Here is a 25369-nt window from a genome sequence, read left to right as displayed (position 1 = left end):
ACCGCTTGGAAAAATAAAAATACATAGACATGCACCACTTTCGTATATGTCTCTTGGATGAAAAGACTATTGAAAACAATGAGTATTAGAAAATTTAATATGAAAATCCATTGGATATGGCCAAAGATGTCTTCAGAATCCTAAATATTATATGATGCACAGTGAAAGGAAGAAAACAAATTAATTATTCCAGTATAGATGTTTGGACACTTAACTTGAAACTCCTAAAAACGCAAGAAGATAGAAATAGTAAGTTATAAAATAAGTGAGCTAGAAAACCAACTATTGATTTTAGATTTTCCCACATGGAGCAAATGAGTAAGAACCATGTCAGAGATTTTGGTCTAATTTATCTTGGTTGTGGATATATGCAACTTTAGGAAGGGATAAAATGAATCATGTCTTTTGTATGTTTGACAGTGTGTACCGCAGTGCTTTTAACAGTGATTTTGAGCTTAAATTTAAGAAAGACTTAATATACCCTGGGCCATAAATGTAGAAAAATACAGCAATGAGTTTGATTATCAGCATCTTCAAACATAAATGTGCTAACATTGATGCTGCCCACAGGGAAATTTTGAGACCGTTGTTTTCAAGTATTCACATTTATTTTAAAGGTTTTATTAATCAGACTTTCATAGGTTATTACTGTGGTTTTATGTAATTTGAAGACCTAAAAGATTTTGATCAATACTAAGGTTTTGTTTTTCTGCTTTTATGTTTACAAATCTGACTAGTAACTTTAAAAGAGAATTAAATAATTTCTAATTTTTAATCTGTACAGGTATTGATGGGGAAGTATTAAATTCACAAGAATTAATACCAAAATGTAAAATTATTTTATGAGTGATATATTTTGAATTCCTGTAACGATTTCTGTTTACCCCAGCATATCAGTGTTTATATCTCTTTTTGGAAGAGAGTGTGAATAGCTGGTAATTTGTTTTCCAATTCATATGTGTGCATGTGATAAAGAACCATACAATTAGGGAGGTGTTATAAATAGGATATGGTAAAAAAGACATACCTACTCATGTTTCCAAGATTTTATAGCATATGCCCAGTGGAGGTTTGCTCCTCTTTAATTTTGCCTTTTGGGCTAACCAGCTGACGCCCAGTTGAAAAGATTTATGTTCTTATGAGGCCGCAAAAGCCTTAATGTTCAGTCTCCAGCTACCTCGGATTTTGGAGAACGCCATGTACCATCAGCAGCTTCAGTCCCCACCCTCTAATGCTAACGCTCATCTATCAAACTTGAGGCTGAGAGTGAGGGAGAGGAAGCTTCCAGATAAACACACAGCAGTGCCTAAACAGCTAATCACTCTAAGCTTCCGCTTCCAGGCCCTATAATTAGAAGCCCTTCTTTTCCTTGTATTCCGAGATGACGCAAATGCTTTTTGTGGCTTGGCACCTCATTTGGGGCGTGGGTTTAGTTTATGGCCAGGCTAGAGTCTGGTTTAGTCTTCTGGTGCTGCATAAATAGTTCTCAAGCCACAGTCTACTCTGTACGACTTTTTCCTTTTATGTATATCGGCTTTTTAAATTGTGTTCTGGGGAAAAAAAAAAAGCTTGTCATTTCTCCCAGCAGAATGTGTGCAAGAGAGGAAATTATAAATGAAAAGAAAGCACATGATTGTATAGTACTATACTAGTTATTTATTTCTTCCTTTCCTTTCTGCTCTTTCAGTTTCTTTTTTTTTTTTTTTAGTATTTTAAAATTTTATCAAAAAAAGCTCATTGGTGGATTATAGAAGCCACATTTACATGGGGAAGTGGAAAAAGAAAACTTTTTTAAAAAGATTTTATTTATTTGAGAGTGCGTGAGTGAGCATGAGCAGGGGGAGGGGCAAAAGGAGAGGGAGAAGCAGACTCCTCACTGAGTGGGGTGCCCTACACAAGGCTCAGTCTCAGAAGCCCAAGATCATGACCTGAGCTGAAGGCAGCCACTTAACCGACTGAGCCACCCAGGCACCCCAAAAGAAAACTTTTTAGATAGGATACACAGAATCTAATGAAGATAAATTTTCAGTGGCCTATTTCTCTAAAAATCTGAATTCGTTTTACATATTAGAAACTAGACAGTTGTTAATGTCAGTTTGAAAAGCTGGGAACCAATTGAAAAGTATTCATTTGTGATTATCATTCACATGAGAAACAGTAATTGTCTTGATTTGGCTAACAGGGACTTTTACTGCAGTGCTTATTATGAGTAAAATATTGATATGATTCTAAAAGAAATGAAGTTTATCTTTAGAAGGTGAGTCATATATTTGTATTATAAGTTCATCATTTTCCTGTCAGAATGTTTCCATTGAATTGTTTCTCATGTGCAGAAAATCATTTTGTCGTGGAAAAGTAAAATCAAAACATAGTAGCAGAATTGTGATAATTCAGACTTAGTATAACTCAGCAAAAAGTAGGAGGAGTGAAGAAATATTGTCCACAAAAGGACAACTAAGCATTCATGCTCAACCTTAGAAATTTATTGTTTGGATAACAACAATAATATGGAAAGAATATAAAGTATGTGAGTGACCCCATGACCATAGCTGGGTGCAGAATGGGAGGCAATGTTGTATAAACTGTTATGTGTTTGAAGTAGATCTCAATAAATGACACTTTTCATCATCTAAAATGTATTCTCTTGGAAGTAGTCAGGACACTGGTGTCTAGTATGGTATTTTTTAATTTGACATAGTGACTAGAGCTGTACCTTATATTAGCCAAGTAGATAGCAAACTCATATATGCTTCGTCTTTCCATTTAAATGCCGACCTTATCTTCCACTAGCGCTTAATATTCTTTCATATCTTTTTTTTCAACTGAGAAAAGTCTTAAGAGTTAAAAAATGTGATTCTGCTTTTGGCTTAGCAGAGTGAGCTAATAAACCATTCTTCCCACAGAAAACAAATATAAATTCTGGACAAAATATAAACAAACACACATAAATTTAGATATGTGTATTATAGTTTCTGAAACAACCGACAGAAATTTAATATAAAGAGAGAGATTTAAAAAGTTAATAGAAAAATTAAAATTGGATATTAAAAGTATTGAAATTATCTAGGAAAAGGGAAGGAAGCAAGAACAGAGAAACAACAAAAGCAAGGAAACCATCAGAAAAATAATAAAAAAATAATAAAACGGTAGCTATAAACTCAACCCTACCAGTAAGTTCGGCTAAATGTGAATGAACTATAGACACCAATTTAAAAAGTCCAGAATTGAATTTAAGAAAACCCCAAATTAGACCTCAATTATTGTCTAAAACACATTTTAAATACAATTATATTGATTATAAAAGTGAAAGAATGGAAAAGTATATACCATGTGTGCACCAATCAGAACAAAGCTAGAGTGATGATATCAGTATCAGAAAAAGTAGACTTCAGAACAAGGAAAATACCAGAGTTAAAATGGGACATCACGATGAAAGAGGCAGTTCACCAAGCAGTCCTAATAATCCTAAATGTGTATGGACTTAAAAAAAAAAAGGTCTAAAATTTAAGGAGCATATTATATAACAAAAAAATAAACATACCCACAATTATACCTGGAGATGTTTGGTTCTATTCAGTGGTAGAACAAGAAAGTAGGCAATCAATCAGTAAGGATATTGAAGATCCTAACAACTCTCTCAATAAACTTGAATTAACTGACCTTTATAACACTGCAGGTGTTCAAGTGTGTGTGGAACAGTCACTGCAATCTAGTCTCAGATATAAAACAAGGTTTAACAAATTTCTTGTCGTAGTGGAATTAAACTAAAACTCAGTATGTGAAAGATACCTGAAAAATACCCAAATACTTGGAAAAACTCAACAACATATTAAATATCCCATGAATAAAGAGGAAATATCTGGAAAACATTTAGAACTGAATGCAAATGAAAAGGCAGTATCAAATTTTTGGAATTCATTCCATTTTAAAGCAGGTTTATAGAGAAATTTATACCAATATATGCTTACTCTGAAAAAGAAGAAAGTTCCTGAAACAGTAATCTAAGCTTCCACCTTAAGAAATTTGAAAAAAGGTGCGCCTTAGTGGCTCAGTGGGTTAAGCATCTGACTCCTGATCTCAGCTCAGTCTTTTTTTTTTTTTAAGATTTTATTCATTTATCTGAGAGAGAATGAGACAGAGAGAGAGCACATGAGAGGGGGGAGGGTCAGAGGGAGAAGCAGACTCCCTGCTGAGCAGGGAGCCCGATGCGGGACTCGATCCTGGAACTCCAGGATCATGACCTGAGCCGAAGGCAGTCGCCTAACCCACTGAGCCGCCCAGGCGCCCATCTCAGCTCAGGTCTTGATCTCAGGGTTGTGTGTTCATGTGAGTTAAACAAAGAAAAAGCTGAAAAAACAAAGAGCAAATAAAACTAAAGCAAGGAGAATGAAGGAAATAGTAACAGAAGATACTAATACCCGAAGGAGGAATATAGGAGATGAATCAGTGAAATTGAAAGAAAATCAATGACAGTTGGGGCACCTGGGTGGCTCAGTTGTTAAGCGTCTGCCTTCTCCTCAGGTCATGATCTCAGGGTCCTGAGATCAAGCCCCACATCGGGCTCCCTGCTTAGCAGGAAATCTGCTTCTCCGTCTCCCACTCCCCCTGCTTGTGTTCCCTCTCTTGCTGTCTCTCTCTCTGTCAAAAAATAAATAAAATCTTAAAAAAAAAAAGTAAAGAAAAAAGAAAAACTCAGTGACACCCAAAATAGATTTCCTTGAAAACATCTAGCCAGAATGACCAAGGGAAAAAAGAGAGAAGGCAAATTATTGATAATCTCAATGAAAAAGTGGACATCACCAAAGATCCTACAGATATTAAAAATTCCATTTCCTTGAGTTAAAGTAATTCACCCAAGAACATTTAAATTAAACACCCCAATTTCCATTTTAAAGTAATAAAATTTAAATTACAAAGAAATTAAAATGATTTTGGAGCATTCAACAACAAAAAGGCTCCCATAGTTTCACTGGCAAATACTACTGAACATCTAAGGGTAAGAAATAATAGCAGTTTTCCCCAATCTCTTCTAGAAAATAAGAATATAAGGAACATTTCACAACAGGACTAGCTTTACCCTGATTCCAAAAACAGACACATGATTAGACACCTACAAACGAATATCCCTCAGGAACACATCATGAAAATCTTAAAACATTAGCTAATTGAATCTGGCAGCATATAATAAAGGATTTTGACCAGGTGGAGCTTATCCTAGGAATGCAAGGCTTGTTTAACATTATCATTCATTAGTAAAATTCACCATATTAATCAAGTAAAGAAGAAAACCACGTAATCACTTCAGAGGTGTAAAACCCTGGACAAAATTCAACATTAGTTCATTATAAAAGCTCTCAGCAAACTAGGAGTATAAAGAAACATCCTCAAGTTGATAGAGGGCATTTATGAAAAATCCTAAAGCTAATATCATACTTGAAGATCGAATACTTTCTCCTAAAATTTGGAAGGCATGAATATTGCTTTCACCAGTTCTGTTTTTCTCAGCAAATGTAGTAAGTGAAGAAAAAGAAAAAAAAGGCATGTAATTTGGAAAGGAAGAAATAAAATTATGTCTATTCACATACTACATGATAGTCTGTAAAGAAAATTCCATGTAATCTACTAAAAAAACCCTTCCTAGAACTGGCAGAATATAAAAAAATGTCAGTTATGTCTCTATATGCCAGCACGGAAAAATTGATAATTAAGATAAAATAAAGAGTCCCATTTATAATGGGTCTAGGAAAATATATTTACAATTTGTGTGCTGAACAAGAAAAAAAAGTCAAAGAAGATACATATCAAGAGATACGAAGTGTTCATAAATCAGAAGACTCAATATTGTTAAGATGTCCATCACCCTCAAATTGATTTATAGACTTAATATAATCCTCCCAAAAAATATCCTACGAATTTTTGTTATAACAAAATCTGATTCTGTGTTTGGAAAGGAATTGGAATAACCAAAATAATGTTGAAAAGGTTCTTACCTGATCTCAAGATTTACTATAAAGTTACAATAGTCAAGAAAGTGGGGTATTGGGACGTCTGGGTGGCTCAATCGGTTGGGCGTCTGCCTTCCGCTCAGGTCATGATCCCAGGGTGCTGGGATTGAGTTCTGCTTCGGGCTCCTTGCTTGGCGGGAAGCCTGCTTCTCCCTCTCCCACTCCCCCTGCTTGTGTTCCCTCTTTCTCTCTGACAAATAAATAAAATCTTAAAAAAAAAAAAGTGTGGTATTAATGAAAGCATAGATGCAGAAATTGATGGACTTGAATAATACTTCCAGAAAAAGGCCTATGCGGATATAGCCATAGATATTTGACAAGTTGACAATGGATAAAAAATAAAGGATAAAGAATTCAGTGGATAAAGAATAGTCTCTAGAAGAAATCTTGCTGGAACAATTGGACGTCATTTGCAAAAATGTTAATTTGTGTGACACCTCATACTTTTTACAAAAATTAACTCAAAATGAATGATAGACCTATATCTAAAATATAAAACTCTGAAATTTTGACAAGAAAACAAAATATTTGTGACCATGGATTAGGCAAAGAATTCTTCGCTATGACATTTTGTCAAAATTAAAAACTTGCTCCGTGAGACACTGTAGGCAGTTTGGATAAATGTTATGCTAGGGTAGAGACACATTTTAAACTGGTGAATTAAGGTAGGGTATTAGTAGATAAACTGAAACTCAAAATTCAGGTTTTGAGAAATGGTAAAAAGTGGGAGCAGGTTTTAGTTCCATGGAGAGAAGTCATTTTCACATTCTTTGTTATCAGATTGGCTGTTTTTAAAATGCTTGTGAACTCTTGGTAAACCTTTCTCTCCTAGTCATATGGGAACATCAGAAAACTACAGTTAGCGTCCTTACTAAATGTATACTGATGTATACTGATGTGGCATGAAGGTTTTGTGTTCATACAGGAAAAAGATGCTGTGTTTTAATTTTTTTTACTGGGGGAAGTTTTTTACATCTTTGGTAATTTTTTTCCTTTAAAGTATAATGAGTATTTTGTGAAAATATTTCATCCACATACATAATTGTTTTTATTTTTACTCTCTTTTTGGTGTGTCTTTCAGGAATGCTTCTAGTCACAACAGACACCCTTGGCCATGACTTTCACGTCTTCCAAATTCTGACTCATCCTTGGTCTTCATCACAAAGTGCTGTCCATCATCTATATACTCTTCACAGGGGAGAAACTGAAGCCAAAGTAAGTTGTGTATTTTTTAGAAGGTGTTTGTGTGTGTGTGTTGTGTGTATGTGTGTGTGTAATATGACATCTAATTTAGCTGGTTATTTATGTCATATTGGAGCTTAATGTTAATATTAGTGAGAACATAAAATATCCTATTTTGACCCAATAAATACGTAAGCAGTAGGCAAACAAGTCAGTGAAGTTGATAAAACATAAGTTTTTTTTTTTAAAGATTTTATTTATTTATTTATTTGAGAGAGTGAGAATGAGAGATGGAGAGAGAGAACACATGAAAGGGGGGAGGGTCAGAGGGAGAAGCAGACTCCCTCCTGAGCAGGGAGCCTGATGTGGGACTCGATCCTGGGACTCCAGGATCATGACCTGAGCCGAAGGCAGTCGCTTAACCAACTGAGCCACCCAGGCGCCCCGATAAAACATAAGTTCTATATATCCTTCTCCTCCTACCCTATACCATTTCCTCCCCCAGCGAAAACCCTATCATCCATTGGATATCTCTCCCGGTCTTTTTATGTGTGTTTTGGTTTTATATACATGCATATATGGACACGTGCACACACATATGCATGTAAACATGTGTTCGCATATACACAAAATAATTGAATTTTATAATGTATGACTCTATGGGTAATATTCAGTGGTATGCAGGAGACAGCTCACAGTGGCTAGTGAGAATGAGTTGTGTACGTTTGTCCCCAACTCTGGATGTAGTGACATTACATTGGTGGCATGAAATCATCTATGCTAGGAGTGTTTATATAATGGAAATTGACAAACACTACAAGTCAGAACTATTTCTTTTCCTATGGAGCCAGTTTTTAACATTTAGCAGCACATCACTGTGCATGCACGTATGGGCTTGCACGTATACACACATCCACACAACATCCACACACACAGCCACATGCACATACATGACTTACTAAGCATTTGTACTAGGCACCATGCTAAGTGCTTTTACATGTACTCTTAATATCACTTGGTAGATACTGAGCTAGCTTAATAGGCTAAAATTCCAACTATTCATTCTTTTGTTTCCCAAAAGAATGCATTTACCAGTATGCTACTGTATATCCTTTATCCTGAGAGATAGTTCATTGACCCACCACTATTTATTAGCTAGTCCATCCTTTCCCACTGGTCTAAGCTTTGCGCAGTGGCAGTATCATAGCCAATGAGGTTTATCCGGGGTGTGATTATTGCTAATTGAAAACTTTTCCCACTAGTCTAAAATGCTTTTTATCATAAGTTTCCATTAGAATTTTCTGTAATGGAATGAAACATCTTAAATATATAGAAGTCCACGAGTTTATAATGAAACTTAAAAAGGAAGTATTGGACATAACTGTAGGTTGCTTGTTTACTAACTCATCATTTTGAAAATTGATAACTAAAGCATTTAACTTGTCTTTCTTATATCAATTTAATAAGATAACTGAATAGTTGGTGAGGGTAAGTTTTTCTTTATGGAAGAATTCCAGTATTAAAAATGTTAGAATTTAGATTTAGTGTGGTGATTATTTTGCAATATATACACATACTGAATCATTATACCATACACCTGAAACTAATATAAAGTTGTATGCCAGTTATACCTCAATTAAAAAAAAAGTCAGAATTTTAAGAATCACCATTGTTGCTACCCCTAATGTAACAATGGATTTAGGCAATAATCATCTGTATTTTTTTTTAGCTGATGGTGAAACAGTCAGATATCATGTACTTCCTGATTTGATATAATAGGATGTATACAATATCATCTATGAAATATTTCTGCCCAATCCTCTAAATTAAACCTGAATCTAATTCAGCCCATAGATATAATTAGTACTTTACATAAAAGACGGAGATAGACAAGTTAAACAATACCATGAGAATGCAGCCAGCCAAATCTAGAATGTGGGATGTTCTTCATTAAAAATGTGACCTGATTTTTAAAAAGTTTTTATTTAGTTAGAATACAGTGTAATATTCATTTCAGGTGTCGAATTTAGTGATTCAGTCCTTACATATAATACCTGGTGCTCATCCCAGGTACCCTCCTTAATCCCCATCATCCATTTAACCCATCCCCCCACCTCTCCTCTCATAACCATCAGTTTATTCTCTATAGTTAAGGGTCTGTTTCTTGGTTTGTCTTTCTGTTCTTCCCCTCTATGTTCATTTGTTTTGTTTCTTAAATTCCACATATGAGTGAAGTCATATGGTATTTGTCTTTCTCTGACTTATTTCGCTTAGCATAACATTCTCTAGCTCCATTCTCCTCATTGCAAATTGCAAGATTTCTTTCTTTTTTTATGGCTGAGTAATATTCCATTGTGTATATATACCATATCTTCTTTATCCATTCATCAGTCGATGGACATTTGGGCTCTTTCCATAATCTGGCCATTGTTTATAATGATGCTGTAAACATTGGGGTGCATGTGTCCCTTAGAATCAGTATTTTTGTATCCTTTGAGTAAATACCCAGTCGTGTAATTGCTGGATTGTAGGGTAGTTCTATTTTTAAGTTTTTGAGGAAACTCCATACTGTTTTCTAGAGTGACTGCACCAGTTTGCATTCCCACCAACAGTGTAAGAAGGTTCCCCTTTCTCTGAATGCTCACCAACACCTGTTGTTTCCTGTGTTGTTAATTTTAGCTATTCTGACAGGTGTGAGGTGGTGTCTCATTGTAGTTTTGATTTGTATTTCCCTAATACAAACATCTTTTCATGTGTATGTCCTCTTTGGAAAAATGTCTGTTCATGCCTTCTGCCCATTTTTAAACTGGATTATTTGTTTTTGGGGTGTTGAGTTTTATAAGTTCTTTATAGATTTTGGATGCCAATCCTTTATCAGATATGTCATTTACAAATATCTTCTCCCCCTCCCAAAGGTTGCCTTTTAGTTTAGTTGATTGTTTCCTTCGTTGTGCAGAAGGTTTTTATCTTTTTTTTTTTTACTTTACCATATTATTATTATTTTTTTCAAATTTTTATTTAAATTCTAGTTAATTAACATATAGGGTAATACTGGTTTCAGGAGTAGAATTTAGTGATTCATCACTTACATGTAACACCTAGTGCTCTACACAAGTTCCCCCCTTAAAACCCATTACCCAGAAGTTTTTTATCTTGATGAAGTCCCAATACTTTATTGTTGCTTTTGTTTCCCTTTCCTGAGGAGACATATCTTGTAAGAAGTTGCTATAGCTGATGTCAGAGTGGGTACTGTCTGTGTTCTCCTCTAAGATTTTGATGGTTTCCTGTCTCACATTTAGGTCTTTCATCTATTTTGAATTTATTTTTGTGTATGGTGTAAGAAAGTGGTCCAGTTTCATTCTTTTGCATGTTGCTGTTCAGTTTTCCCAACACCATTTATTGAAGAGACTGTCTTTTTCCCATTGGATATTCTTTCCTCCTTTGTCAAAGATTAATTGACCATATGGTTGTGGGTTCATTTCTGGGTTTTCTAGTGACCTGATTCTTACAACAAATATAGCTAACCCTTGAACTACATGGGTTTGAACTTCATGGGTCCACTCATATGTGGATTTATTTTGGTAAGTACTGTAAATGTATTTTCTCTTTCTTATGATTTTTCTCTTTTTATTTTTAAGTTCTTATTTTAGTAACCCAGTGCTCATCATGACAGGTGTACTCCTTAATCCCTATCACCTATTTCACCCATCCTGCCACCTCCCCTCTGGTAATCATCAGTTTGTTCTCTGTAGTTAAGAGTCTGTTTCTTGGTTTGCCTCTGTTTTTTCCCTATGATGATTTGCTTTGTTTCTTAAATTCCACAAATAAGTGAAATCATATGGTATTTGTCTTTCTTGGACTGGCTTATTTCACTTAGCATTATATTCTCTAGCTTCATCCATGGCTTTGCAAATGACAAGATTTCATTCTTTTTTTTGACTGAATAATATTCCTGTGTGTGTGTGTGTGTGACACATCTTCTTTATCTGTTCATCAGTTGACGGACACTTGGGCTGCTTCCATAGTTTGCTGTTGTAAACAATGCTGCAGTAAACATAGGGGTGCATGTAGCCCTTTGCATTAGTGTTTTTGTATTCTTTGGGTAAACACCCAGTGGTGTAATTGTTGGATTGTAGGGTGGTTCTATTTTAAAATTTTTGAGGAATCTCTGTACCATTTTCCAGAGTGGCTGCACCAGTTTGCATTCCTACCAGCAGTATAAGAGGTTCCTTTTTCTCCACATCCTTGCCAACACCTGTTGTTTCTTGCATTTTTGATTTCAGCCATTCTGACAGGTGTGAGGTGGTCTTTCATTGTAGTTTTGATTTGTGTTTCCCTGATATTGAGTGATGTTAAGCAACTTTCCTGTGTCTGTCTGTCTGTCTGTCTTCTTTGGAGAAATATCTTTCATGTCTTCTGCCCAGTTTTTAATTGCATTATTTGTGGGTTTTTTTTTTTTTTTGGATGTTGAGGTGTATAAATTCTTTATATATCCTGGATGCTACCCTTTTATCAGATATATCATTTGCAAATATCTTCTCCTATTCAGTAGGTTGCCTTTTAGTTTTGTTGATTGTTTCCTTTGCTGTGCAGAACTTTTTATTTTCATATAGTTCCAATACTTTATTTTTCCTTTTATTTCCCTTGCCTCAGGAGACATATCTAGAAAAATATTGCTACAGTTGATGTCAGAGAAATTACTGCTTATGCTCTCTTCTAGGATTTTTATGGTTTCAGGCCTCACATTTAGGTCTTTAATCCATTTTGAGTTTATTTTTGTATATGGTGTAAGAAAGTGGTCCAGTTTCATTCTTCTGCATATTGCTGTCCGGTTTTCCCAACACCATTTATTGAAGAGCCTGTCTCTTTCCCATTGGATATTCTTTCCTGCTTTGTCAAAGATTGGTTAACCATATAGTTGTGGATTCATTTCTGGGTTTTCTGTTCTGTTTCATTGACCTATGTGTCTATTTTTATGCCAGTATCGTACTGTTTTGATTACTGTAGCTTTGTAGTATAACTTAAAATCTGGAATTGTAATACCATCAGCTTTGTTTTTCTTTTGTAAGATTATTTTGGCTATTTGGGATCTTTTGTGGCTCCATACAAATTTTAGGATTATTTGTTCTTGTTCTGTGAAAAATGCTATTGGTATCTTGATAGGGATTGCATTAAATGTGTAGATTGCTTTGGGTAGTATGGACATTTTAACAATATTTGTTCTTCCAGTCCATGAGCATAGAATGTCTTTCCATTTGTTTGTGTCATCTTCAATTTCTTTAATCGGTGTTTTATAGTTTTCGGAATACAGGTCTTTCACTTCCTTGGTTAAGTTTATTCCTAGTTATCTTATTATTTTTGGTGCAATTGTAAATGGGATTGCTTTCTTAATTTCTCTTTCTCTCGCTTCATTATTAGTGTATAGAAGTGCAGCGGATTTCTGTACATTGATTTTTGTATACTGTGACCTCACTGAATTCATTTATCAATTCTAGTAGTTTTTTGGTGGTGTCTTTTGGGTTTTCTATATATAATATCATGTCATCTTCAAATTTTGAAAGTTTTATTTCTTCCTTACCAATATGGATGCCTTTCATTCCTTTTTGTTGTCTAATTGCTGTGGCTAGGACTTCCAGTACCATGTTGAATAAAAGTGGTGAGAATGGACATCCTTATCTTGTCCCTGATCTTAGGGAGAAAGCTTTCAGTTTTTCCCCATTGAGTATGATGTTAGCTGTGGGTTTTTCATATATGGCCTTTATTATATTGAGGTATATTCCCTCTAAACCTACTTTGCAGAGGGTTTTTATCATGAATGGATGTTATACTTTGTCAAATGCTTTTTCTGTGTCTATTGAAATGATCATACGGTCTTTATCCTTTCTCTTGATGTGTTATATCACATTGACTGATGTCTTTCTTTATTTTTCTTGCCTAATTTCTCTGACTAGGATTTCCAGTAGCATGTTGAAAAAAATGGTAAGAATGGGCATCCTTGTTTTTGTTCTTCATCTTAGAGGAAAAGGTTTCATCTGGTCACTGTTGAGTGTGATGTTAGGTGTGGGCTTGTCATAGGTGGCCCTTATTATGTTGAGGTACATTTCCTTTATATTCATTTTGTTGAGAGTTTTCATCATGAATGGATGTTGAATATTTTAAAATGCTTTTTCCATATCTATTGAGATGGTCATATGATTTTTATCCTTCATTTTGTTAATGTGTGGCTCTCAGTCAGCATCTAGATGGAGCATCTAGATTGGAAGCTGGACTCTCAGGCAGCAGCTTTTAAAGAATGAAAATATATCTCTTTAAGGATAGTCTAGGAGAGGGGCATTTTTGTCTACTGCTTCTGTTCTGTGCCCTGGGTAGAAGTCATTTTATTTTCTTTTTTAAATTTTATTTTATTATGTTAATCACCATACATTACATCATTATTTTTTGATGTAGTGTTCCATGATTCATTGTTTGCATATAACACCCAGTGCTCCATTCAATACGTGCCCTCTTTAATACCCATCACCAGGCCAATCCATCCCCCCACCCTCTCCCCTCTAGAACCCTCAGTTTGTTTCTCAGAGTCCATAGTCTCCCATGGTTCGTCTCCCCCTCCAACTTCCCCCCTTCATATTTCCCTTCCTACTATCTTCTTCTTTTTTTTTTTTTAACATATAATGTATTATTTGTTTCCGAGGTACAGGGTGTGATTCAACAGCCTTACACAATTCACAACGCTCACCATAGCACAGACTCTCCCCAGTGTCCATCACCCAACCACCTCATCCCTCCCACCCCCCACCACTCCAGCAACCCTCAGTTTGTTTCCTGAGATTAAGAATTCCTCATATCACTGAGATCATATGATACATGTCTTTCTCTGATTGACTTATTTCACTCAGCATAACTCCCTCCGGTTCCATCCACGTCGTTGCAAATGGCAAGATCTCATTCCTTTTGATGGCTGCATAATATTCCATTGTGTATATATACCACATCTTCTTTATCCATTCATCTGTCGATGGACATCTTGGCTCTTTCCACAGTTTGGCTATTATGGACATTGCTGCTATAAACATTGGGGTGCACGTACCCCTTCGGATTACAGCTTTGTAATAGAGCTTGAAGTCCAGAATTGTGATGCCACCAGCTTTGCTTTTCTTTTCAACATTCCTCTGGCTATTCGGGGTCTCTTCTGGTTCCATACAAATTTTAGGATTATTTGTTCCTTTTCTTTGAAAAAAGTTGATGGTATTTTGATAGTGATTGCATTAAATGTGTAGATTCCTCTAGGTAGCTTTGACATCTTAACAATATTTGTTCTTCCAAGCAATACAAGCCTTCCTCAAGAAACAAGAAAGGTCTCAAATACACAACCTAACCCTACACCTAAAGGAGCTGGAGAAAGAACAGCAAATAAAGCCTAAACCCAGCAGGAGAAGAGAAATAATAAAGATCAGAGCAGAAATCAATGAAATAGAAACCAAAAGAATAGTACAACAGATCAACGAAACTAGGAGCTGGTTCTTTGAAAGAATTAATAAGATTGATAAACCCCTGGCCAGACTTATCAAAAAGAAAAGAGTAAGGACCCAAATAAATAAAATCATGAATGAAAGAGGAAAAATCACAACCAACACCAAAGAAATACAATTATAACAACATATTATGAGCAACTATATGCCAGCAAGTTAGATAACCTGGAAGAAATGGATGCATTCCTAGAGTTCTAGCAACTGCCAAAACTGAACCAGGAAGAAATAGAAAACCTGAACAGACCTATAACCAGTAAGGAAATTGAAGCAGTAATAAAAAATCTCCCAACAAACAAGAGCCCAGGACCAGATGGCTTCCCAGGGGAATTCTACCAAACATTCAAAGAAGAATTAATACTTGTTCTTCCAAAACTGTTCCAAAAAATAGAAATGGAAGGAAAACTTCCAAACTCATTTTATGAGGCCAGCGTTACCTTGATCCCAAAATCAGCCAAAGACCCCCTCAAAAAGGAGAATTACAGACCAATATCCCTGATGAACATGGATGCAAAAATTCTCACCAAAATACTAGCCAGTAGAATCCAACAGTACATTAAAAGGATTATTCACCACAACCAAGTGGGATTTATTCCTGGGCTGCAAGGTTGGTTCAACATCCGCAAATCAATCAGTGTGATACAATACATTAATAAGAGAAAGGACAAGAACCATATGAACCTCTCAATAGATGCGGAAAAATCATTTGACAAAGTACAGCATCCTTTCTTGATCAAAACTCTTCAGGGATAGAGGGTACATACCTCAATATCATAAAAGCCACCTATGAGAAACCCACAACGAATATCATTCTCAATGGGTAAAAACTGAGAGCTTTCCCCTTAAGGTCAGGAACACAGCAGGGATGTCCACTATCACCACTGGTATTCAACATAGTACTAGAAGTCCTAGCCACAGCAATCAGACAACAAAAAGAAAGAAAAGGCATCCGAATCGGCAAAGAAGAAGTCAAATTCTCACTCTTTGCTGATGATATGATACTTTATATGGAAAACCCAAGACTCTACCCCAAAACTGCTAGCTCATACAGGAAGTCATTTTAAATTATGTAAATATCCCTTCCCCCCCCCAAAATTTGTAACACTTCTTTTATTTATATATATCATTTGGTTAATAGAGTCCTATTTTATTCAGTGGGTTATATTTATTCAATAACTATATATCTTAAAGCTCAGAATATCCCAGATTTGGCCAGTGGCACCTATCAACTTGACATCTGTGTCCTTTGACATATCTCCATTTCTCTTACAACGTCCTTACCTTCTGGCACAACTAAACTTGCTTATTCTTATTTTAGTTACCATTCGTATTTGGTTCTTTTGTTGGAAGTTTCCAGTTGGATGAACATTTTAGTGAAGATTCAGTATTTCATGTGCTGCTGGCACATTTTATTTCTTTTTTTAAAAAAATTATTTATTTGAGAGATGGGGTGGGTTGGGGAAGAGCAGAGAGAGAGAGTAAGGGGGAAACTCAAGCTGACGCCATGCTGAGCGCAGAGCCTGATGTGGGGCTGGATCTCAGGACCCTGAGATTACAACCTGAGCCAAAACCAAAAGTCAGATGCTTAACCGACTCTGCCACCCAGGTGCCCCTACATTTGATTTCTTAACTCTGTTTTTATAATACCTATTCTGTCCTCGCCAGTCACTTGTCTGCTCTGCTTCAGCTATAACTTCCTAGAATTTTAGTATTTTAAATATTTATACTTTTTTCTTTTTCTTTTTTTTTTTTTTTTGCTTATACCTATTTTTTGGTAACTCATTTGCATCAGCATTATTTATCATTTAATTACCTATACATCCAACCTGGAAATAGAGATCATGCTTAACCTTCTTGGTATCTGTCATCCTTAGAACAGTGCCCTGTGCATGGGCAAATGTTTGTAGGTATAAATATTTGCTGCTGCCAATGCTATGCCTATTTAACATGTAGGGAAACCAAATAGAAATTATTAAAATTATTTTGTTCTATGTCATACTCTGTAATTTAGGAGGTTGGGAGTTTCTAAACACCAAATATTAAGATCTAAGGAAACTCACCTAATGACCATAAAATTAATTTCTGTAAGCTTCTACTGAAAATTATTTTGAAACAATATATAAAATTTAGCACTGATTATGAAATCTATATGGCATATGATCTATCTAACTGTCTTTGAGTACTTCAAAATCATGTCACTCTGGATTCTTCCAAAAACTCTGAGGGTACTTTAATCAAGCAAGGAAAAAAATTCAAGTATGTGGATCTAATTATGTTGAATTAAGTTGTTTTGTGATCTATGACTTGGGATATCCTCTGCATCTGACAGTAATTTTCCTCATAAGGCACATATGCAGTTAGAAAAATATTCGTAGTTTTCAACAGGAATATATATACATATATATATATATATACACACACACACACACGTATATAGTGAAACCTTACAATATTTGTCATATACTTCCATAATGTCTTACTCAAGCAGATACAAGTCATTTTAGTACTTAACATGCTAATTTTAGTAAATGGCCAACTTGCTTCGGAAACATTTGCACATCAGATAAGTGTTACTTTTATCGGAATAGTCCTATAAAATGGTAAGATTATAGGTTTAATTCTCAATGCCAAAAGAATCTAGCTATTTAATATTATTAATGGTCAGTTCAAATAAAACAGGTAATTTTAGTATGAGGATGTCCAGATATTGCCTACTTAGGTTTATACTGAAATTCAAATTTTACTGGACTCTCTGTATTTTTATTTGCTAAACCTCGCAATCCTACATATAACCCTGTGCTCTGATTTTTGTCAATTCCCTTCCCCCCAAAATGTTAGCTTTATTGAGATATAATTCTTAGAATATAAATTTCATTTTTAAAAAATGTGCATTTCGGTGTTTTTTTTTTTTTTTAGTATATTCACAGAGCTATGCAACCATCCCCAGGACCTACTTTTAGAACATTTTTATAACAAACTTTTTGCCAATTGGCAGTCACTTCCCATTCCCCATCCCCAACTTCCATATATACTTGGATGCTGCCGAGTAACTCTATTACCTAGGATACATTTTCTATTTTCCTTAAGCTTTAATTACTCATCTGTAAAATGGGGCCAAAGACTATTTCATAGCATTTATTTTAGGAAATGTCAGAAATAATAGATGTAAACTGTGTCTTACTGTACTTAGTAAAACAGCTGGCACCGTAAATGACAAAGAGTTAATACGATGACCTCACTTTGGGTCACTGTAGATTAAGAGGGAGAGGTTGGTGGGAAGAGGGTGGGGTAGGAGGATGCTAAGCTCTCTTTTGTCTTATGGCTACAACTAGATAACACTCAAATCAGCATAAATAACCTAGAGTAAGAGGGACCGGATTTACCTTCCTACCTGAAGCAATCAAAGAACAGTGTTTTTCTAGATATAATACATCTGGCCATGAAGGATGGTGATCCTTGAGAGATGGGAAACAAATGAGAAAAACCCTATGATTGCCCCAGCTTACTGCCTTGACAGAGTTTCCAGCTCGTCGTGCAGGAAGGGGGAGCCCAACTGGAGCCGGATAGACTCCCTCTGTTGATGAGGTATTGCTAAGAGTACGATCATAGAGTTCTCAGGACACAGTGCTGGAGAGAGATCAGAGGACATCTGAGGCCTTGCAAAGAACCATCGGCATATCAGAAAGAAGAAAGTAAAACTATATTTATTTAAAGATGATATGATTGTATAGAAAATCTAATGGAATTCTACAAAAACAGAATAAGTGATTTTAATTAGGTTTCAGGGTATTAGATCAATATATGGAAGTCAGTTGCACTTCTATATACTAGGAACAAACAATAGGTAATTGATAATTTAAAAAAGAGTTAAAGGTAAAAAATAGTGTGTAATATGTACTTATCATATGTAAGACATGTACCCTTAAAACTATAAAACATTGCTGAGAGTAAGGATGTAAATGGAGAGTTAAACCATGTTTTGGGGTTGGAATGCTTAATATTGTTAGGATGTCCGTTCTCTCCAAATTGATCTGTATATTCAATGCAATCCCCATGAAAAGCCCAGCAGGATAAAAAACAAACAAACAAAGCCCTATACATAGGGCTTATAATGGCAAAATAATGCTGAAAAAGAAAAACAAATTTGGGGGGATATTACTGCCTGATATCAAGACTTACTAAAGCTACAGTGATCAACAGGGAACCCAGGAACATTCCCGTACATATGAACAATTGATTTTTGGCAGAGGTGCAAAATGAGAAAGGCTAGTCTTTTCAACAATGGTGATGGACCACTTGGGTGTTTATGTGCAAAAAAAAATGAGCATCAATCCATACCTCATCCCATATACAAAAATGAACTCAAATTGGATTGTAGATTTATATGTGAAACCTACTATTTTAAAGCTTTTAGAGGAAAAAGGAGAAACCTTTTGTGACTTGGGTTAGACACAGATTTCTCATAGATGACTCGAATAGCAAAATCCATGAAAATAAAACTGATAAATTAGAGTTCATTAAAACAAAACATATCTGCTCTTTGAGAAACACTGGTAATAGAATGAAAAGGCACAAACTGTCTTGTACCTACCACACCTTTTTAAGGAACTCTCAAAAGTCAGTGAGTTGGAGGAACTGGATTTCTCATACATTGCTGTTGGGAATGTGAAATGGTACAGCCGCTCCGGAAAATAGAAGTTTCTTAAAGTCTTAACATACACTTACCATACCACCCAGCAACTCCAGTCCTGGGCAGTCCACAACATGGAATTCTCATTGTTCTGGATATCCACATTTGCTATATATTTCTTTCCTACGGTTGTCTTAACAAGTTACCATGAAACTGGGGGAGGGGCTCAAAATAACAGAAATTGATTCTCCCACAATCCTGGAGACCAAAGGTCCAAAATTAAAGTGTTGGCAAGGCCACACTCCCTCTAGAACCTCTAAGCAGAATCTGTTCTTTGCCTTTTCCAGCTTCCAGTGGCTGTCAGCATTCCTTGCCTTACAGCCATCTCTATCACTCCAGCCATTGCCACTGTGGTCACATTTCCTCTTCCTCTTCTCTGTGTCTTCTCTTCTGTGTGTTTTATAGACTATATGTGAATACATATAGTACCTACACCTATAATCCAAGATAAACTCTCAAGATCTATAACTCAATCACATTTTAGTATATAAGGTTATGGTCACTCTTTGGGTCTATAATGTACTATATGCAGGTTCCAGGGATTAGGATTGGAATATGTCTTTTTTTAAGCCACTGTTAACCTCACTACAGTCTGACCTCTGATCCCTCAAATTCAGGATCATCCCATATGCAAAATACATTTATCCCATACTAACATCCCTAAAAGTCTCAGTGCATGGCAGCATATACTCTAAAATCTCTTGAAAATATCATTAGCCCAAAAGCTCCAATGTCATCATCTAAATCATCCAAATCAGGTATGATTGAGACTCTATATATGATCCATCCTGGGGCAAAATTTGCCTTGATCAGTGTGGGAAGGGATGATATAATGAAAATGAGGCAGAAAAAAATAGAAAGAAATAAAGATGGAAAGCCCCCAAATTTGTTGAAAGATGCAATTTAAATCTTCCAAAAAGACTAGCAAACACCAAATAGGACTGGATATGAGAACACCCCAGTTTAAGAACATCATAGTCAACTTTCTGTAAACCAAAGTAGAGAGCAAATCTGGAACATAGCCAGAGGAAAATAACCCCTTGTACACAGGGAAATAACATCTCAACAAACAAGTTACTTCTCATCAGGAACCATGGAAGTCTGAGGGCAGTGGAATAGCATGTTTAGAGGACTGAAAGAGAAAAATACAGATGATCAAAAATTCTCCGTCCAGCAATAGTATCATTCAAGAATGAAGGAGTGAGAAATAAGGCCAGTGCATTCACAATAAAAATTATGCTAAAGGGAAATGATACCAGAGCAAACTTGGATCTTGTAGAAGTAATGAAATATCTGAGAAATGGTCAGTTTCTAATTGGAAAGGATGATTTTTCCTGTTGAAAATTTTTTTATATTTAAATTCATTTAGCCAACATACCATCCATCATTAGTTTCAGATGTAGAGGTCAGTAACTCATCAGTTGCATAAAGCACCCAGTGCTCAACACATCACGTGCCCTCCTTAATGCCTATCACCCAGTTGCTCCCTATTTTAAATTTATTTAAAAATATATAGGAATGTTAAAATTGTAATATTTATGTATAAGAAATTTTAATATTATTTTCTGGGGATTATATCATGTGTATATGTAATACTTATGGTTAAGTATAGCATAATGGACCTAGAGTGCTGAGAGGTGGAAGCAGATACATGGAACTATACTGTTTCAAGGTTCAACATGTTTTACCTAAAAAGACAATAATTCAGTTAACATGGATTTCTAAAAAATGTTCAGTTAATTCAAATTAGGCAGACGAGGAGGAACAGAGGCACAAGGAACAGGATAAACAAAAACTAAATATTAAATGGTACATGAAAATTCAACCACAGTATAATAATTATATTAAATATTACTGTATTCTGCAAGATGGTGCAGCCACTCTGGAAAACAGTATGGAGGTTCCTCACAAAGTTGAAAATAGAGCTACCCTACGACCCAGCAATTGCACTACTGGGTATTTACCCCAAGGATACAAATGTAGTGATCCGAAGGGGCACCTGTACCCCAATGTTTATAGCAGCAATGTCCACAATAACCAAACTATGGAAAGAACCTAGATGTCCATCAACAGATGAATGGATAAAGAAGATGTGGTATACATATACAATGGAATATTATGCAGCCATCAAAAAATGAAATCTTGCCATTTGCAATGGCGTGGATGGAACTAGAGGGTATTACGCTAAGCGAAATAAGTCAATCAGAGAAAGACAAGTATCGTATGATCTCACTGATATGAGGAATTTGAGAAACAAGACAGAGGATCGTAGGGGAGGGGAGGGAAAAATGAAGACGAAACCAGAAAGGGAGACAAACCATAAGAGACTCTTAATCTCAGGAAACAAACTGAGGGTTGCTGGAGTGGAGGGGGGTGGGAGGGATGGGGTGGCTGTGTGATGGACATTGGGGAGGGTATATGCTATGGTGAGCACTGTGAATTATGTAAGACTGTTGAATCACAGACCTGTACCCCTGAAACAAATAATACATTGTATGTTAATTAAAAAAATAAAAAAATAAATATTACTGTATTCTAGTCTAAAGGAATTACCTATTAGAGATTCACTTTGCATATAGATACATTAATATAATGATAGTACAGGCATGTTAAAAGATATGCAAATAATACAATAATGTTGAAAATTCAGCCATATTAATATCAAGTAAAATAGGTTAAGACAAAGCCTATTTCTAGAGTAATGTCCAAGAGTCAAATTATCAGGAAGATTTAAAATATGTACACACCTAAAACTGAGTTTAACAATACTTTCTCAATATTTGATAGAACAAATAGGGTGAAAAAGGTCAAATATCTGAGAACCATATCAACCATATTGTCTTAATAGGTAAGCAACTAATCTATAGTATACTTATGTATATACTGTATATTTTATATATACTATATTATATATAATATATTATTTTATATATATTATAGTATAATATACTACACTATCTTATAACACACCTTCAGTATATTTATGCTTTTCAACTATGACATCATATATACAATTAGTGGTTATGAAACAGCGAATAATAGATGGGATGTAAACCCCAGACAGACATTTATTATTGATGGATTTAGTTGGGAATCATACTGCAGAGCAGGGCAATACAGTCTTGATGAGCAGCTTGATTCTAGTCCTTCCCATCAGTGGATGGCATCTTACCTTGGGTGAGAGTGGCCCAGATTGTTCATTTACTAGCCGCGATTTGTCTGTGCAGCTCTTAGCCCTAAAAGAAGGGACGTCTGCAATCTGCCAGTATGTAGTCTTTCTCATGGCAACCCACACTAGGTTTGGCTAGGCCATTGGCAGCTCCCAAAGTGTCAGCAGTCTTGTTTAGAGCAGGGTCAGCAAACTTTTTTCTGTAAAGGGCTAGTAGTAAATATTTAAACTCTGCACGGTATGTATTCTGTGTACTCACCTTTGCCATTACAGTACAAAAACATCATAGACAATACGTAAACCCACAGCTATCGTGGCCCGTCAATTAAAACAGAAGTGACAGCTTTCCATTATCCTACTGTGCTGATCGGGCTTTACTTCATTTGTCCCAGCAGAGTTTTTGCTGGGGTTGTGCAGCTGCCACAGGCTAGTGGGCACCATCAGCCTTCATCTTAGCCAAGCCGTCAGGGAATCAGGCACAGGCAGGCGTTCAGAGGAAGTTCTGTGAACCAAGGGTCTGTTGAACCAGTGGCGTTGCTTTAGGCAGTGGAGTAGCTGATAAAGTAGCTGTAAAAACAAGATGCTTTGAGGGCTGGGCTGGAACGTACTGTGGAACATACCATTTCCATTTGACTTAGCAAGCTCTGTTGGGCCCTCACCACCATGTTTACCATCAAATTTGAGTTGACCCAACCCAGTGTTGGTCTGGAAAATCACAAGGCCTCCTGGGTCAGTTGTTCATTTACAAGAACTGAATAGCAGGTTAGGAGCCACCATCTGAAAAAGGGAGTGTATTTGGTTGCTGGATCAGGCAGGTGGCGATGTTGTACTGGGCTAACACCTGAGTACTTCAGCAGCCATTAAGTCACTGCCTTTTTCTTACTGGGATTCTGTTGTTTCTATTGTATAACATGGGAAGGAACTGGAAGCCTAGTAGGTGGTCTGTTGTGTGCTTTCTGCATTATCATTTCAGTCTGCATGGCAGAGGATATACCCTCTGACACTTAAAAGCATGTGAGTACAATCAGTTAAACCATTAATACCAGTTACACATTTATCAGGAGAAGCACAGCAGTAGTCCTCCTACCAGGTCACTTTAGCTTCTCTTCCCTACTGCAGACTTTGCTTACACGTCCTTCCAGGATATTCTCCGCCCCATCCCCCACCAGGACGTGGACTACTTTTCCCTACAGGAGAACATGGACTAATGTATTTAATGTGCACATGTCCATTGTTCTAGTAACAGCTGCCCGGCGGTCACGTTATCCTCCGTCTTGTTGGCGGAGGAGGCTGGCCTGTAGATAGTCTGGGGGCAACCAGAAGTGTTGGCCTTTCTCTCACTTGCCAAGTGATTGTTCCCTAGGGTGGGTGCCACTTATTTCCCCATGGCCAGTAGTGCTACTTGCCAGCATCCAGTGAGTGTCCAGGCATCACCACCCCTTTGTTTTCTGCCCACTCTCTCAACACTGCCAAGTTTCACCCCTGCAGCCTCTGGCATTTTGGATACCCCCCATCCTTGTTACCTCTCAAGGTCAGATCACAGCAGGAGCCAGCCATATTAGCCTGCTGGCTCTGTGGTATGTGTGCAGCATCATATTCACTTTATATTCAGTTCAGATTTTTATTGAAATAATTGTAGATTCATATGGACTTGTAAGAAATAGTACTAAGAGATCTCGTGTACTCTTGGTCCAGTATATTTCAATGGGTAACATTTTGCAAAACTAGAGTATATCAAACCAGGATACTGACATTGGTACAATCCCTGATCTTTTTCAGATTTCACTAGATTTACCTATACTCGTTTGTGCATTTGTGTGTGTGGAAATGAGTGTGTATGTGTGTGTTTAGGTATACGATTTAATCACCTCTGTAGGTGTGTGTGTCCATGAGGATACTGAACAGTTCCCTCACGTTGCCCTTTTATAAGTAGACCTAACTCACACAGGTTGTTCACACATTCACCTGGACCATTTACAGTTTGGGGCTATAATGAATATGTTACGTGAACATCGTTTTCACTTCTCTGATGTAGATGCCCAAAAGTGTAGTTGTTGGTTCAGAGGATAATTGCAGGCTACTTATTAGCATTAGCTCATTTTTTAAGTTTTGGCACTTAGAAGCGCGTAAAACATGTAAGAAGCTTTCCATAAATATTTACTGACTGAATGATTTTGAAGAATTCATAGGGAGGGAGTGGGCAGATAGGCTAGAGGCTATGTGTGGATTATCCATCTTCAACACATTTCCATTCTAAGCAACTTATTCCCAAGCAAACTTTTATTGCCATTAACCTTGTCATGATAGTCAGAATTACAGTATTTTAAATGAAAGTATCTATATCGATTTTGAAGGATAAAATTTGTTGAAATGTTGTGTTGGGTATGTCTCTAGAACTCGTATATTAATTCTTAAGCAGATAGCTTCTTATTTTCCCGTAAGTTTTCATTAAATATAACATCATCTGAGGACTTGGACATTGGCCAGTTAATATTTGCTATATGAGACTTGTCTTTATGGCTTTGGTTGCCATTTTTACAGGCTTCTGAAACTATAATAGTCTTGGATTGTAGACTTTTTATCCATGTACTGTCTGCTTTTGGGTTTTCTTTCCTTTTTTTTTTTAAAGAGAATTTTTAAAGAATTGGAGAACAAATTGGTATTTGAATCATTAGGCGTATGTTTGGCTACAGAAAGAAAATCACATTTAACGATGGTTTTAAAAAATCAGGGTTTATTTTTGTCACGTTATAAGAAGGCTATTGCTGGTTTGGTACATTTGTTTGGCAATGTTTTT

General features: G+C 36.1%; 1 protein-coding gene and 1 non-coding gene across 9 annotated transcripts in view; both read left to right on the top strand.

Moving 5' to 3' along the window:
• BCAS3 (BCAS3 microtubule associated cell migration factor) overlaps window positions 1-25369 on the top strand; it is a 598395-nt gene that overhangs the window by 204068 nt on the left and 368958 nt on the right. For all 8 annotated transcript variants that reach the window (XR_015769358.1, XM_028109071.2, XM_088028350.1 and 5 more), the window contains exon 14: window positions 7087-7220. Coding sequence is in view for 7 of the 8 variants with exons in the window: in XM_028109071.2 (XP_027964872.1) it covers window positions 7087-7220 (134 nt within the window). In the remaining variant the exon portion in view is untranslated. The remainder of the gene's footprint in view (window positions 1-7086; window positions 7221-25369) is intronic.
• Window positions 8369-8506, top strand: LOC114214034 (U4 spliceosomal RNA). Its single transcript, XR_015769395.1, has one exon. It is a non-coding gene; the product is annotated as a U4 spliceosomal RNA (small nuclear RNA).

The sequence above is a fragment of the Eumetopias jubatus genome, unplaced genomic scaffold (genome assembly GCF_037043125.1).
Source record: "Eumetopias jubatus isolate StellerSeaLion01/CBP00866 unplaced genomic scaffold, mEumJub1_p1.0 scaffold_10, whole genome shotgun sequence".
Classification (NCBI taxonomy): Eukaryota; Metazoa; Chordata; class Mammalia; order Carnivora; family Otariidae; genus Eumetopias; species Eumetopias jubatus.
The sequence above is the reverse complement of the archived record's forward strand: the minus strand, read 5'-3'. Positions and strand labels throughout refer to the sequence as shown.